Source organism: Typopeltis vanoorti, chromosome 2 (genome assembly GCF_054136105.1).
Source record: "Typopeltis vanoorti isolate ZY-2024b chromosome 2, IOZ_Tvanoo_1.0, whole genome shotgun sequence".
NCBI lineage: Eukaryota > Metazoa > Arthropoda > Arachnida > Uropygi > Thelyphonidae > Typopeltis > Typopeltis vanoorti.
The window spans coordinates 156,957,251-156,974,366 of NC_143550.1; the positions used below are offsets into that span (position 1 = coordinate 156,957,251).

Here is a 17,116-nt window from a genome sequence, read left to right on the forward strand (position 1 = left end):
CCATTCAAATGTAACCCATCCATCTTATATAAGTCCTATCGCCCATAGAACTCATTCCACACATCCACAAATTCCACACCACTCTCCATGCATAACCCATGCGTAAAGTCATTGGCAATTATGGCCCTCCTTCTAAACACTTCACTGTCATACCGCGGTAAAATACTCACCATCCTAACTCTCTCACTCTTCTCTTTTGCTACCTCAAGTAATTCCCTCACATCCTCTATCATTTCCATTTTGTCCTCTTTCAAATCATTTGTTCCTGCCACGATTATCATCTCTTTCGCCCTCTGTTTTTGCACTCGAATAGATTCGCTGACGTCCTTTATGTTCGCACCCGGCTGGTACGACTTCGTCAAACTCTCAACTATCACACCTCTTAAGAGCGAATCCCCATACAGCACTCGCTCCTTCATTTTATTGACGTTTACGAACATTCTATTATTTGTCATCACAGACTTACAGCGGTTATTAGTCGGTACGTTCAGCACACATTTTTCCATACGCTCCAGTTGCCTTTTTGCTCTGTGTATCGCACCGTTCAAACGTGCAATTTCACTACTCGCATTTATCTCACCATTTTCATTATCGATCAAATCATCCATTCGTTCTCTATTTCTACCTTCATTTACACTTTCAACGATGCTCTCACACCTATCTGGCACTACCACGCAATTCTCTATCACACCGACTGCCATTTTCTACATTCTGACTACCGTTAACGATATCACTCTCACCACCCGAAACACGCTTGAGATCCTCATTCTCCTTACACTTTCTGCACATATTAACTCCACTATCACCCTCTAACCAGACTCTCGCCGCTCTTCGCAAAGCATACATCTCACAGACAGCACATTGCATAAATTCGTTTACATCAAAACTCTTAAACAAACATGGCGACCTGGCCGCCATTTTTTTCTTTATCGGTGCCATATGTACGCTATCTTATTTTAAAAATAATACTTAAAATAACAAAAAACACACAAAAATTGCACAGACACACCAAGAAACAAAAAGCAAACAATACTACTTAAAATTCTAGTAAAATTGCCAATGTTAACACAAAATACTACTAATCTTTTCAGGAGCTCTCGACAAGCCGATGATCAAATCAGTGCCAAGCTACAAGCTGAATTAGCTCTGCTTACATATTCTTGAATGCTAAAAATATCAAGTTCCTTCCTAATGTCTTAATTTTTAATATTATTCTGCATTGATGCCATCTGTTCACTCTAATTTTTCTAAGAACCCTCATATCTGTGGTTTCTAGGTCTGATAAAGTACTTTATTTCTAACCAAACTCTCAAATCCATAACTTAAAACTGGTTTGAACACTGTCTTGTATACTGCTAGTTTGTTTGTTTTGGCTAATTTCTTGCTTATTCCATATATATTTATTCAGCTGGCTACTCACCATACCAGCTTTGCTTATTCCATTGTCTATTTCTCGATTTAACTTGCCATCTTCGCTAAAAACTGTGCCTAAATAGATGAATTTACTTGTTCTATAGGCTCTTCATTCAGAATGCAGCTGAAGTTTTGTATGCTCCTGCTTATTTCCATAGTTTGGTCTTTTTATTGCTAATTTTCATGCCAAATTTGTTCCAGTTTTATTCAATTTAGTTATAAAATCCTGTAGACTTGCACTAGATGTGTTTAGGAGTACAACATCATCTGCATAAAGCAAAAAGCTAAGTTTGAAATCTCCAATTCTAATACTAGGCCTAATGCCACTTTCTTTCATCATATGATCCATACATGTCCTCCGGCAGTGAGTCTTCGGACTCCTTGGAGGTATCAGGAATAATAATAATATGATGAATAAGAGTGGAGATAATGTGCATCCTTATATTACCCCCCCCACACACACTCCGATTTTATATCAAACCATCTTCCTGTATTTCCTTCAATTCTAACTGCTGACTTACAACTTAAATGTAGACTATGTATTGCTCTGTATGATGTTCCACTTACGCCATATAATTGTAGTGTTTTGAAAACCTTTTCTCTGGGCTCCTTGTCATATTCCTTTTCCAGATCTACAAAACTTAAGTACAGATCCTTGTCATATTCTCATGATTTCTCAGTTATTTGTCATAAAGTGAAAATATGATTTTGGCAATCTCTATTTGTCCTGAATCCAACTTGTTCTCCAAGTTTTTCTTCCACAATCTTTCTCAACCTGTTTCCATGTGCTGCATAAATCTTATCTAGAACACTTAGTAGGGAAATTCCTTTGTAATTTTCACAATAAGCTTTATTCCCTTTTTTTTTATAGATGGGAACTATTAGAGCTCTACTCATATCATCTGGAATTTGACCTTCTGACCAGGCCCTCTGAATTATGCAGTGTAGCATAGCACTTCAAAACTTAAACTTACCTATTTCAGCATTTCTGATTGAATATCATCTACTACAGCTACCTTTCTGCATTTCAAGTTTGTGATGGCTTTTTCTACCTTAAGTATTGATATGTACTACTCTTTGTATTTTTTTTGAAAATTTTCTACTACCTTTCTCTCACTGCTTGTTTCATTTAACAGTCTTTCAAAGTAATTACTCAAAACATCTAGGATATCCTTAAGTTTTCATATCACCTTTATCATCTTTGATTCCTTTTAAGTACTCTTTCCTCTATTTTTAAGCTTTTTCAATAGCCTCCAGAACATTTTCTCACTTTCCTGGTATTTATTTTCTATACTCTTATCTAAGTCTTCCCATGACTTTTGTTTAGCTATTTTCACACATTGCTTAGCTCACTTACATTTTTCTCTATATTCTTTTAGGGCATCTGCAAATTATCTGCTAGGAACTTTTGGTATGCTTTCTTCTTTTCCAAAACTGCTGCTTTAACTTTTTGTGTCCACTGTGGGATTCTTATTTTTCTATCCTTACAGACAACTTCACCACATACCTCTCTAGGTGAATCAATCATTGTCTTCTTCAGAGGTTGTCACTGAAACTCTGAGATTTGGTTCTTGTTTTCATACTGCTTCAGATTTTCTTCAGTAATGTTTGTATAGTTGAGTCTGTTGTTTACCTGTGAAAGCTGCTCAATTTTAATCTTTTTTAATACTTTCTTATGTACTGTTCTTTTCGATGTAATATCCATTTTTATCCTGCTTAGCAGTAAGTAATGGTCACTTCCAATTTCCTATCCTCTGTACACTGTTATATCTTGAATCAGCATGAAGATATTGCTATCAATAATGAGTAATCAATGATGCTTTTCTTATGTGTCTTCTTTCCATGTGAACTTGTGTACATCTGTATGTTGGAAGATGGTGTTAGTAATGACTAGTCTGTGTCCTGATCAGAAATCTAGCAAATACTTCTTGTTTTATAACCATGCTTGTCACTTTTATGGACTGCACTTTATATTCTTCATGCATCTGTTCAGTACAGACCATTATTATTATTATTATTATTATGGGCAACTCCAAGGAGTCCTTAGACTCATTGAGGGAGGCCCTAAACATCATATCAAGAACAACTATTCAACATCCACACAGTATCTATCATACTTTACCTTGGACTCATTCACATTCATGGCACCCACAACAGACTCTGTCAGCTTATTCCACTCATTCACCACTCTCCAAGTAAAAAACCTAGTTCTAACATCCTTGCTAATCACACTCTTGCCCAGTTTCCATGGATGGCCTCTAGTCCTCCCACCACCAGTCCTGTTCTGAAAAATATCCTCTGAATTAATCTTATAGAAACCCTTCAGTAATTTGAATGTCTCAATCATACACCCCCTTTTCCGCCTATCAACCAATTTCTGCAACCCACAAATCTTCAACCTATTCTCATAAGGTTCATTCCATAGACCTGCTATCATCTTGGTCACTCGTCTCTGGATCCTCTCCACCTCCTCCCCATCAAGAAGAAACCCTGGTACCCATATCTGGGCACAGTAGTCTAGATGGGGTCTTATCAAGGCTCGATACAGAGGAACAATAACTTGCTTGTCTCTGTTCATCAAAGTATTCTTCAGTGACCAAGTGATTTGATGAGCTCATTTAGCCACTTTTGCCCGTTAAACTTCAACTCCCTATCCACCAACACTCAAATCCCTGGCCTCGTCAATCTCGTGGAGTACAGTTCCACCAATGTGATATACTGCTGCTAATCTTACACTTTGCCACATTAAATTGACATCCATCCTCCTTAGCCCAGTCCTCCAATCTATCCAACTCATCCTGCAAAATTTTGGCATCATGTGCATTCACTATTGCTCTACCCAACTTTGCATCATCAGCAAACAAATGAACTGTTCCTTTCAGATCCTTTCCTATATCATTAATGAACAAATTAAACAGCAGTGGTCCAAGAACAGATCCTTGTGGCACACCACTAGTCACAGGCCATCTTTTGGACTCTACTCCTGAATAAACTACTCTGTGATATCTTGCCATCAACCACCCTCCTATCCATCTCACCAACCCTATGTCCATCCCCATATGCTGCAATTTACTGATTAGAATTCCATGTGGTATCTTGTCAAAGGCCTTAGCAAGGTCCAGCAGTATCACTGTAAACCCATTATTCTTATCCGTCACTGTGTTATAAAACCTGAGCAAGTTACTGAGGCATGATCTACCCTTCACAAAACCATGCTTTTCCCTATACAGTATCCCATTTTCATCTATCCATTCCTGTATTTTTCTCTTGACTACTTTCTCCAAAATCTTGACAATAACTCCTGATATGCTGATCAGTCGGTAATTTGCAACAGCAGTCTTGGAACCTCCTTTATGCAGTGGAACTATTTTCCCCTCTTTCCACCCCCCTCGGGACTAACCCAGACCTGAGACTCAAATTAAACAAAATGGTGAAGGGCACTGACAATTCTTTAGCCGCTTCACGTAAGACCTAAGCTGGTATACCATTTAATCCCACAGATGTATTCACATTAAGGTTTTGTAATATACTATTCACCTCAATTCCCGTATAAACTATTGGTTCCTTCATTCCTGCAATATCACCACCTGGATGATATACTCCTGCAAAGTGCTCGCTCAGTAATTCCATTATATCAACTGATTCAGTTACCTCCCTACCATCGGCATTCCTTAAAATCATTCTGCCGTATACATTTTTTCTTTTACTTGAAGCATATGGAAAAAATTGTTTGGGATTCTCTTTAGCTTGCATGGCTAATTTCCTTTCATAATCCGCTTTTGCTCTTCTTACCACACTCGTTACCCTTCTGGCCTGTGCTTTATACTGTTCATCGACCTGTAGGTCACCTTTCTCCTTAAATTCCCTCCACAGTTGTTTCTCTTTTTGCAGCTCAAGCTTAATGGTGTTATTTATCCATTTAACCCCTGCTTGATTTACTATCTGGACTGTAGGTATACAGTCAGCCATTACCTCCTTCAAACGCTCCTTTACCACTTCCCATGCACTATCAACCTTCAGCCCTTGCAATTTTACATACCATGCCACTGAATTAAGCAATCTCCTAAGCTTGTCATACTTACCAGCTCGGTAATTCCACGTATACCCTTTCTTAATTGAAAATTCCACACATTTAGCCACCTCCCAGGGGACTTATGATCACTCTCACCAATTGGTGGCAACATGGTCATATTCATTACAGTCAAATTCTCAGATGCAATTACTAGGTCAAGCACTCATGAACCCCTAGTATATTCCATTATGTGCTGTCTCAGGTATTTATCCCTTAATAACTGTATAATATCCAATTCTTTCCTCCCACTTGTCCTCTCCTCCTTCCAATCAATGTTACGAGTTGAAATCCCCCATAATAATTATTACCCTCCTTCCACTCATTGCATCTATTTGTCTATGCATACTATCTCCACCATCTTTTCCATCACCTGTTCTGTAGCAGCACCCAACTGTATATTTTGTTCCACTAGTCTCAATCTCACATCAAATAGCCTCAAATGTGCTCTCTTTACTATCCTGCAGTTCAACTTCAATTCTCCTTGGCTGCAGTTCATCAGCTATCATCAATAACACCCCCCCCCATTCTTTTCTCTCTCTGTCCCTCCTGAACACACCATATCCTTCACATTCTATCCAACTATATCATCTTCTGTCAGCAATGTCTCACTAATGCCAATAACCTGTGGCCAGGAAGAGCCAACCAAGACCAAAAATTCTTCCTTCTTGTTTCTAATACTCCTGGCATTAGTATACATGAAGTGCAGAAGCCTGTTAGTCCCACCCCTATCTTAATGCCTTATACTAACTATCCCATTCTGATTTGTTGTCCTTCATACTAGCCCAGGCATATTATACACATTCTTACACTCAATTGCCTCACTGATGTCTGCATATCCACTTCCTCCCCCCCACCCCAATAGCCTCTGGTTTCCCTGATTCTGCACATCCACTTTCACTTCATTCAGCAACACCTTTTTCCAGTCTCTGCACACCAATATACAAGTCCCTATCTTATACTTCCTCCATAACAACTTCTTTTATAACACTGCTTGCTTGATTTCATGTTCAGTTATCTCACTCTTACTCTATTTATTCACTTAACTCTTGGCATGCAGTTATGCATTGCTTGTATTAAATACTGCCTTATCATTCTCCATGCACTGTCAACATCTTTTCTACAAAATTCATTAACCAATTGTATTGATGCTAGTTGACTATGGAGTTTCTCATAAGCACCCACCTTATAGTTCCACACATAGACATTCTTTTTAACAACTTTCACCTGTGTGATTATCTTACAAAACAATATCTCATGATCCCTTTCACCAATAGGTTGTAGTGTTGATACCCCCATTCACAACCTTATCCTGTGAGGATATCACTAAATCTAACACCAATACATCTTATGTTGTTTCCATCACATGCTACTATGATAGTTATCCTGCAAAAACTCAACAAATTCACTCTACTCGTTACTATCTCTTCTTTCCATTCCACATTCCTATAATTAAAATCTACTGTTAGGATCATCTTCCTTTTACTTGCCGAACTAATTTGCGTAAATATTCCCTAGACTATGACAACATTCTATTAGATATACTATTCTGTTGATCTCAACTTCACACCAAATAACTTCAAATGTTCACACACATACTACTATTTTATACTTTCACTCTTGAAGGACACAATTCTTTTGCAGTTATTAACAATACTCTTCCTCCTCTCTTTACCTTCTTATCCTTTTGGGAAATTCTGTATCCCACCATTTCAAGTCATGATAGTATATCATCCTCAATCAACCAAGTTTCACTTAGGCCAATTATGTTTTGGCATACTGATTCGATCAATGCTACAAACTCAGCCCCTTTATTTATGATACTCTGTACATTAGTATACAAGCATAACAATTCTCCACTTGGAGGTTATTCCATCAACACAATCACTCTGTATCTTTCTCTGCTTAGTACAGTTCTCTCTTCATTTTGACCATCTCAGTTTTCTCAATTCTGATTATAATTTTCATTCATATTCTTTTCATCCCCCACTGTTTTGCACTGCACCACTCTGTCCTGCCATAATCACTTCCTTATCTTTGTATCCATCCTCTTCCTGTCCTTCCACAATCTGCTTCTCAACTCTCTCTCACTGACTCTTAGCAGTACTTTCGTATGAACTCTGTGTACTCTTAGTAAACAACAGTTGCTCCAAATGGCCAACACCAAACCTATTCAGATGCATTTCATCAGCTTTGAACCATTCTAACTTCCCTTGAAATCATTCCATGCGCTCACAAATTCAACACTCTCTCTCTCTGCCTGACACAATTCTGTCATCTTGTCATTCAGTATCATTGCTCTCCTTCTTGGTTCACTACTGTCATATCTGGGCAATAAACTAACCACTTTTCAAATGATACTATTATTCTTCACCTCCTACAATAACTTCTTCAAATCCCTTTCCACATACTTTGTCTCACTATCCAAATTGTTTGTGCCCACCACTATCCCTAATTCTGATGCTCATTTCTTCCTACTATGCTACATCTGATATTCATTTTATTGTACTATCTGGAATACATATCTTATGCACCTTATTTTTTACCACACCTTTAATGATTGAATCACATATAAAGCAACCCTATCATCTTTAGATACTTGCTTCTTCCTATTAACTTCATTTTCATTTACATCAGTTATTCTCTTCTTTAAATGTTCAATTTCCTCCTCCATATGTTTAACCTGACTCTTCATTTTCATTAACTCCTGCCTAAACTCTTCCACATCACTTCTATTGTTACCATCACAGACACTTCCATCTATTTTCTGATTATTCCTGGTAACACTGTTCTTACTGTTGAAATGCCCTAACCTTACATTACACTTCTCACACACTATAATACAGAGTCCGTCAAAAAAATGTATACACACTTTAACAGATGTCATCTGTGGACTTTTTTCGAAGTTGGATCGAATTGCGGTAACAGTGTGTAGTATGATGTTCTCTCATCTTTTGAGAGAACATTGTTACTCACATGAATACTAGCATCAACATGTGACGGTACTACAGTCAAACAAAATGGTCAAGGCACGATTGTCGTTCGAGGAACACAAGACCATTTTAAAGGGGTATTTCAAATTTGAGAATGTTGTCGTTGAAGTTCAATGACAATGGAGACATGAGTTTGCAACACAAACTCCAACATGCCTGATAATTGCGCATATTCATTTGTGTTTATTGGGCTCAAGAAATTCCAGGCATTCATGTGGACAAGGCAGTCAATTTACCAGGGCTCAATGTCTAGTGTGGATTGTCATCTAGAGGTTTAATAGGACCATTCTTCTTTGAAGGTATTGTTACCACCGAGATGTCAGAGCTTATCTCGATGAAAGTTTGCAGGAACAATGGATAGGAAGAAAGGAAGAAGAGGTGCAGTTGAGTCCTTCCCCCCCATCCCCCCACGTTCTCCTGATTTAACACCCTTGGACTTCTACCTATAAGGGACTCTAAAGGATGTAGTGTATTGTAGAAAACCAGCTACACTGATGGTCCTTCAGAAATAAATTGAAACGACATGTGCAGCAATCCCACTGGACGCTTTGGCCAACATTGCCCAAGCAGTAGTTTGCTGTAATAATAAGTGTTTGGATGCTGTGGTAACCACTTTGAGCACCTCGTGTAATTGTAGAAGTCAAAGGTAACTTGTATTCATCCCTTGATATCTGTATCAATTTAGTATTATAATTTTTATACAGGTTTTTCTTTTGTTGAAGTGTATATACATTTATTTCATGGACTCTGTATGTTCCTTCTTATCATTTAATCTCCATAAATCTTTAACATTTTTGGGCACATAAAACAATTATCGCATTGTATCCCCTGCGAAAAGTTCTAGGGAAAAACTTGGTCTCTGAGTTGAGACATTCTGCATTGCTGGCATCACTTCTTTACTGCCACTGCCACCATTTTTGTAACATGAACTAGCATATTAATCAAAATAACAAGTGAAGTGAACACTTTTAGAACCACAGTATCACAGTACAATGATTATATCCAGTCTGACTTTCACACAAAAGCACTACTATTAAAATCTACATAATTTAATCAAGGGGAAAAAAAAATCACTTTTTTTGTAACACCATTCAAATACACTGCTTCTTCTTCTTGCAGCACTCTCAACACTAGTGATATGTCATATTTCAGTTTCGTTTAGGCCAGTGTATTTTTCATTCCATTTTTTTCATGTAGCATGCTCTTATTACTAGGTATCCCAATGGATACCTAGTAATAAGAGCATGCTACATGAAAAATCTTAATTGGGCACTGGACTGGTCGGTGTTCTGCATTTCTTATAGTCTATGTGGAGGTCTAAGTTTTAAAAGAGGTAAATCGTGAGTAGACATATCGGTACAAAATAAATAACAGAACAAACTCGCGTAGAAAGATTATTTATTAGTATAATTTTCACCTGTGTGATGCCTGTGACACACAAGCGAAAATTATACTAATAAATAATCTTTCTACGTGAGTTTGTTCCGTTATTTATTGTGTACCGATATGTGGAGGTCTTTTCTCAGTTATTTAACTTTGGCTTTCAAGCTAAAGAATTATAATAATTCAACCAGTTCTGACATTAAACAGTATTGATTATTTTACTGAAAGCAAGTGAATAATCTTCATTGTCATGGAGAAGCATGCTTTTAATTTTATAAAAAATATTTTTAAATGTTCTTACTGAATTTTTATAAATTCAACAAGTTGTATAAATTGTATTTGTAAATTGAATTAAAATATTCATGCCAATAAAGATTATTAGTACCAAATCTAAGCAGTAATTATTATTTTGTCTTCTTTCTTTAGAAGGTCATCCCCAGGAACAATATAGAGCTCCTTATTTTTTGAAGTTAATGGAATCAGGTGTGGTAAAAGAAGGAGAATCATTCCAGTTTCATTGTCAAGTAGCAGGAACTCCATTACCTTTAGTCTCTTGGCTGAGAAATGGAATTTGCATTGATGCATCACCAGATTATACAATAACATATAATAATGGTCTCTGCAAACTTAATATTGATCGTGCTCGACAAAATGATGAAGGTACATATTCTTGTCGAGCAGTTAATCCAGGTGGAACATCTGAATGTAGTGGGATGTTGAAAGTCCAGCGTTCATGTAAGTTCTTCAAATTTTATTAGTATTGATCTAAATTACAATACAGAAGCTGTTATTTCAGTAAACCGCACTGTATATAGCATAGATGCAGTAGTTAAAAAAATTGTGAACTGCTGTTGAATAATAGAATTGAGAATCTATCTTAACTAAATGTTTATATTTTAATAACAGAAAAAGCAAAACTTATTGGATTATTATTATTATTACCCCCAAAACCTCATGGAGTCAAACACTCATCTGGGAGGTCCCTTTATCACACACACACACAGCTCATCATACCATGTCTTAAACACACTCAAACTCCTTGCAGACACCACACTCTCAGGCAAGGCATTCCAATCATTTACAACTCTGCACGAAAAAAAACTTGCCTCTCACTCCCTACTCACACCCTCTTTATAAAGTTTCCAGGGATGACCTCTGGTTTTCCCCCTGATCTCCGCTATTTTCTGTAGAACTACTCCAACGTTGATCCTATAGCAATCCCTTACCAACTTGTAGGTCTCTATCATATCTCCCCTTTTCCTCCTGTCTACCCAGACTCTGCAAATTACATCTTCTCAATCTTTCCTCATACTCAACATTCCAGAGGTCAGAAACTACCTTAGTCAGTCGCCTTTGGACCCTTTCCAACATTTCTTCATCCTTCTGAAAACCCGGTGACCAAATCTGGGCACAATAGTCCATGTGTGGCCTAATCAAAGCCTTATACAATGGAACAAGAATCTCCCTACTTCTACACGTCAGTGTCCTCCGCATCATTCCCAGAAGCCTTTGTGTTGTCTTCACAATTTTGGTGATGTTTCCCATAAATTTTAGATCCTTATCGACTATCACCCCCAGATCTCTTATTTCCTCTACCTTCAACAATATATCCTCAACAAGCATAAATTCTGCATCCCATCTTTGTTTTCCAAATTTTAAAACCTTATTTTGCAACATTGAACTCGCATCCTCATTTCCTTGCATAATCACTCAATTTATTCAAGTCTTCTTGTAAGGCCACTACATCTTCACTACTCTTCATGGCTCGTCCCAACTTTGCATCATCTGCAAACAACTGAATATCACCATCCAAAACCTCGCCAATATCATTAATATACAAGTTAAACAGTAATGGCCCTAAAACAGACCCCTGAGGCACTCCACTAGTGACTTTCCTTTTCCTGGATATTGCACCCCCATACACAACTTGTTGATACCTATCAGATAGCCAGTCTCCAATCCAATGCACTAATCTAATATCCAACCCCATCTGCTCTAGTTTGACTATCGACTTATCATGTGGTAATCTATCAAAAACCTTTGCAAAATCCAAGTATATTACTGTCTATCCTTCTCCTCTGTCCAAGGAAGCAGTCACTTTATTATAATAAGTAAGTAGATTACTAAAACATGATCTCCCTTTAGCAAATCCATGCTGTCCATCAAAGATAATACCATTGTAGTCAGCCCAACTCTGGATTGTAGTTCTCACAAGCTTCTCCAACAACTTAACCACAACACCTGACACACAGATAGGCCTATAGTTCCTGGCTACATATCGAAAGAACTCCTTAAGATTCTTTTTGACTTCATTAGCTAACTGCTGTTCATACCACTCTTTAGCTACCCTCACCAACCAAGTCACCCTCCTTGCCTGGTCTTTGTAGACCTCATGGAATTGGTTATTTCTATTTCTCTTATGCTGCATCCACAATGCCCTTTTTCTCTGTATCACATGCTTAATCTCTTTATTCATCCATCTCACACCTATCTTATTTAACCTTCTCACCCTTGGAATACATTTAGACATTGCACTTAGACAGTTTTTGAAAATCCTTCAAGCTGCATTGATCTCTTTTCCAGATAACTCCTCATTCCATGCTATACCCGCAAGCTGTCTCCTGAGCTCTTCATAATCACCCCCCCCCTTGTATTTCCACATATACCCTCTTCTCACAGAGGTCCTCACACTGCTGGCAACTACCCAGGTAATCACCTCATGGTCACTCTCACCAATTGATGGATGATTTGATGCTTCATTTATGATTATATCCTCTGATGATATGACCAAATCCAAGACCCTCAATCCTTGTGTTCCCTCTGTTACATACTGTCTGAGGTGGTTATCCCTCAAAAACTCAAGAAACTAATTTTCTTTACTTCCAGTTGCTATCTCATCATTCCAGTCTATATTGCCATAATTAAAATCACCCACAATTATCACCCTTTTCTTATTTGCTTGGCTAATTTGATTCCACCAAGTATTTGATTCCATTCACCTCTATCTCACACTAGACTGCCTCAAAACCACTGGCACTATTTCCCTCTTGCATCTCTACTTTGTATGGACATAATTCTTTCTCTATCATCAATAGTACTCCCCCTCATTATATCGCTATTCTGCTCTCCACCCAAAGACAAAATTATTATCATTAATAATTTGAAGGGAGATATTCAGTTGTTTGATGATGATGCAAAGTTAGGTAGGAAGGGTAATAATTAATCCAGGGTTCATGTAAAGTACTTGCAGGATGAGCCAGGAATTTAGGGGTAGTAGTAGTAGTAAGATAGAGTTGAAGTTTAGTGGTCATGTTGCTAAAGTAGCCATGGCAACTTACAGGATTACTTGGTTATTGGAAAACACACTAGCAAGCAGAGATAAGGGAGTTATCATTCCTTTTTATAAAGTATTAATCTGACTATATCCGGATTACTGTGCTCAGGTCTGGTTACTTGGGTTTCTTGGGGATGAGCAAGTGGTGGAGAGGATCCACAGGAAAGTGACTAAGATGGTGAGTGGTCTGTGGAATTCTACCTATGAGGATAGATTGAGAATTTGTATTGCAAAAGTTGGTTGATAGGTGAAAAATGTGGGATATTAGAAACATTTAATTTACTTAAAGGATTTTATAAGATTGATGCAGGGGAAATGTTTCAGCACTTGGCTAGAGGGAGCAGATCAAGAGGTCATCGCTGGAAGTTGGGTAAGAGAGTGGTTAGTAAAGGCATGAGAACTAGATTTTTCACTTAGCGAGTAGTGAATGAATAGAATGGGTTGCCTGAGTCAGTTGTAAATGTTTTTTCTGTTAATGGTTTCAGGAGAGGTACGATAGATATTGTGTCGATAGTTTGGGTTGATAGTTTTTCTTACAATGAGTCCCAGGACTCCATGGAAGTGCCTGTGCAATAATAATAATTACTATTATTATACTATATAATATTATAGTATATATTATACTATTATACTAATAATAATTACTATTATTATTATTACTTTACCTCCAGGGTGTCAAAGACTCTGAGAGAGGCTGTGCCTTCTGTCAGCTATCATACCTTCTCTTAAACTAAATCATATGAGATGCATTCACTACTTCAACAGCCAAACTGTTCTGCTCACTCATGGTTCTGTGAGACAAGAACTTCACTCTTACCCCTTCATTAACCACATGCAAACTTAACTTCCACAGATGCCTCTTTTCCCCACCTTTCATTTAATAAAAAAATTTTATCAACCGATATTCTATAACATCCTCTCAAAAGTTTATAGACCTCTATCATATCTCCCCCTCTTTCTTTTGTCTGTCAGTTCTGCAGCCCACATATTCTCAATCTATCCTTGTAATCTCATCATCATCAAATTCCTGCCATGTACCCACAAGGGGTGTACAGGATATGATAATACTACATGAAAAAAATTACATCATTATTAATTTCCTATCTACAATTTTCCTCCAAATCAGTCTGTTACTTGTCAAGACTCCAACATTATCAGATCTTATATTTCTATCGTCTAAGGCACTTTGTACCGTATCAATCCACCTATATCTTGGTCTTCCTCTGGGTCATTTTGCTGCCAATCTGGCAGAGAACACTTGTTTTGCTAATCTTTCCTCGCCCATTCTGTTTAAGTGAAATTACCACCTGAGATTAGCTCTGCTAACACATTCTTGGATGCTGACAATGTCAAGTTCTTTCTTAATATCCTTGTTTTTAATATGATATTGCCATTGATGCCATCTGTTCACACCTATAATCTTTCTCAGGACTCTCATATCTGTGGTCTCTAGTCTTTGGGCAAGTGTGTTACTTCTGACCCAGCTCTCAGATCCATAAGTTAAAACTGGTTTGAACAATGTCTTGTATACAGCTAATTTAGTGTTCCGACTAATTTCTCTCTTATTCCATATGAATTTATTCAATTGGCTTCCCACCATACCAGCTTTGCTGATTCTGTTGTTTATTTCTATATTTAATTTACCATCTTCAGTAAAAATCGTGCCTAAATAGCTGAAATGTTTTACTTGTTCCACAGGTTCTCCATTCACAACACAGTTGACATTTTCAATGATTCTGCCTATTTTCATTGTCTTTGTCTTTTTATTGCTGACCTTCATACCATATCTATTACAACAGCTATTCAATTTAGTCAGAGAATCTTGCAGACTTGTAGCGGATTTATTGAGAAGTATAACATCATCCGCATAAAGCAAAGAGCTGACATTAACATCTCCAATTTTGATATCAGGTTTAATACCACTTTTCTTCATAATGTGATCCATATAGATAATGAATAACAGAGGGGATAATGTACATCCTTGTCTCACACCAGATTTAACATTAAACCATCTTCCTGTACTTCCTTCAATTCTAACTGCTGACTTACAACTCAAATAAAGACTAAGTATTGCTTGATATAATGCCCCATTGACACCATATAACTGCAGTGTATTGAATAACTTCTCTCTTGGCACCTTGTGATATGCCTTTTCCAAATCGACAAAACTTAAATACAGATCTTTGTTATATTCCCATGCTTTCTCAAGTATTTGTCGTAAAGTGAAGATCTGATCCTGACAGCCTCTATTTGGCCTGAATCCAGCTTGTTCTTCACCAAGCTTTTCTTCCACAATTCTTCTCAACCGTTTCTCAAGTATACTTGCATAGATCTTGCCAGGAACACTCAGTAGGGAAATACCTCTGTAAGTCTCACATTCAGTTTTATTTCCCTTTTTATATATGGGTACTTTGAGAGCTCTACTCCAATCATCGGGAATTCGTCCCTCTGTCCAGGCTTTCTGAACTATGCAGTGCAGCCACTGTAAGACTTTTATACCACCATACTTCAGCATTTCTGGTCGAATATCATCTACTCCTGCTGCCTTTCCACATTTCAAGCCTTTGATGGCTTTTTCTACTTCAAGTATGGATATGTATTCCTGACTGCATGCTTGGTCAGTATTTTTTACCACTGTGCTGTCATCACTGCTTGTTTCATTTAGCAGTTTTTCAAAGTAATTACTCCATACTTCAAGGATATCTTTTTTTCCCGTTTTCATGTCACCTTTATCATCTCTAATTCCTTTTACTGCACTCTTTCCTCCATTCCTAAGCTTCTTCAACAACCTCCAGAATATTTTGCCACCTTCTTGATATTTATTTTCTATATTCTTGCCAAAGTCCTCCCATGACTTTTGTTTAGCTAGTTTTACACAGTGTTTAGCATTCTTGCATTTGTCTCTGTATTCTCTAAGAGCACTAGCTTACTTATTTGTCAGGAACTTTTGATATGCTTTCTTCTTTTCCTTCACTTCCTCTTTAACTTCCTGTGTCCACCAGGGAGTTCTGATTTTTTTATCCTTACAGACAATCTCACCACATGCCTCTCTGGCAGAATCAATCAATGTTTTCTTCAGAGTTTGCTACTGAATCTCCAAGGTTTGATTCCTGTTCTCAAAGTCTTTCATTTTTTCTTGAATAATCTTTGTGTATTTTAGTCTACAGTTCACATCTGAGAGCTGCTCAACTTTTATTCGCTTTAAAACTTTCTTACATGTTATTCTTTTCAATATGAAATTCAATTTTATCCTGCTCAAGACTAAATAGTGATCACTTCCAATTTCAAATCCTCTGTACACTCTGGTGTCCTGCACCAGGGAGAAAACATCACTATCAACAATAACATAGTCAATGAGACTTTTCTTATTCCTAGCCTCTTCTCTCCATGTAAATTTGTGCACAGTTTTATGTTGGAACATGGTGTTAGTAATAACCAGTCCATGTCCTGAGCAGAAATCCAACAGATATATGCCATTATTATTAGCTTTGCTCTTTTCTCCAAATTTTCCCAAAATATTTTTGTATGTCTCACAATCATTTCCTACTCTGCTATTTAGATCCCCAACAAGGATCAACTTTTCATTTTTCATTGTGTCAGTTGCTTTTTCTAAAGCCTCAAAAAATTCCTCCACTTCTACCTTAGTAGAACCTTCTGTGGGACCATAGGCACAAATAAGTCTCATTGTCCAGTTCCCCATTCTCATATTTGCCCACATTACTCTACTTGAGACTGACTGCCATTCAAGAAGATTAGCCTCGTATTTTGTGTTGAATACTATGGCTACTCCTTCTTTTCCTTGATTGTCATTGCCTGAATATAACATTTTGTATTTATTGCTCAGAAAGATCTCACCAGTTTTGGTCTTTTTTGTTTCAGTCACCCCTATTATGTCAATCTGGTACTTATCTAATTCCTCAGCTA

The 17,116-nt window shown here is 37.4% G+C and overlaps 1 protein-coding gene across 1 annotated transcript in view; it reads left to right on the plus strand.

Annotated features, from left to right (window-relative positions):
• The window catches only part of LOC150109560 (coiled-coil domain-containing protein 141-like), a 451,763-nt gene that overhangs the window by 306,756 nt on the left and 127,891 nt on the right, over nt 1–17,116 (plus strand). The window contains exon 24 of the mRNA XM_090409020.1: nt 10,285–10,593. Coding sequence (XP_090265146.1) covers nt 10,285–10,593 — 309 coding nt within the window. The remainder of the gene's footprint in view (nt 1–10,284; nt 10,594–17,116) is intronic.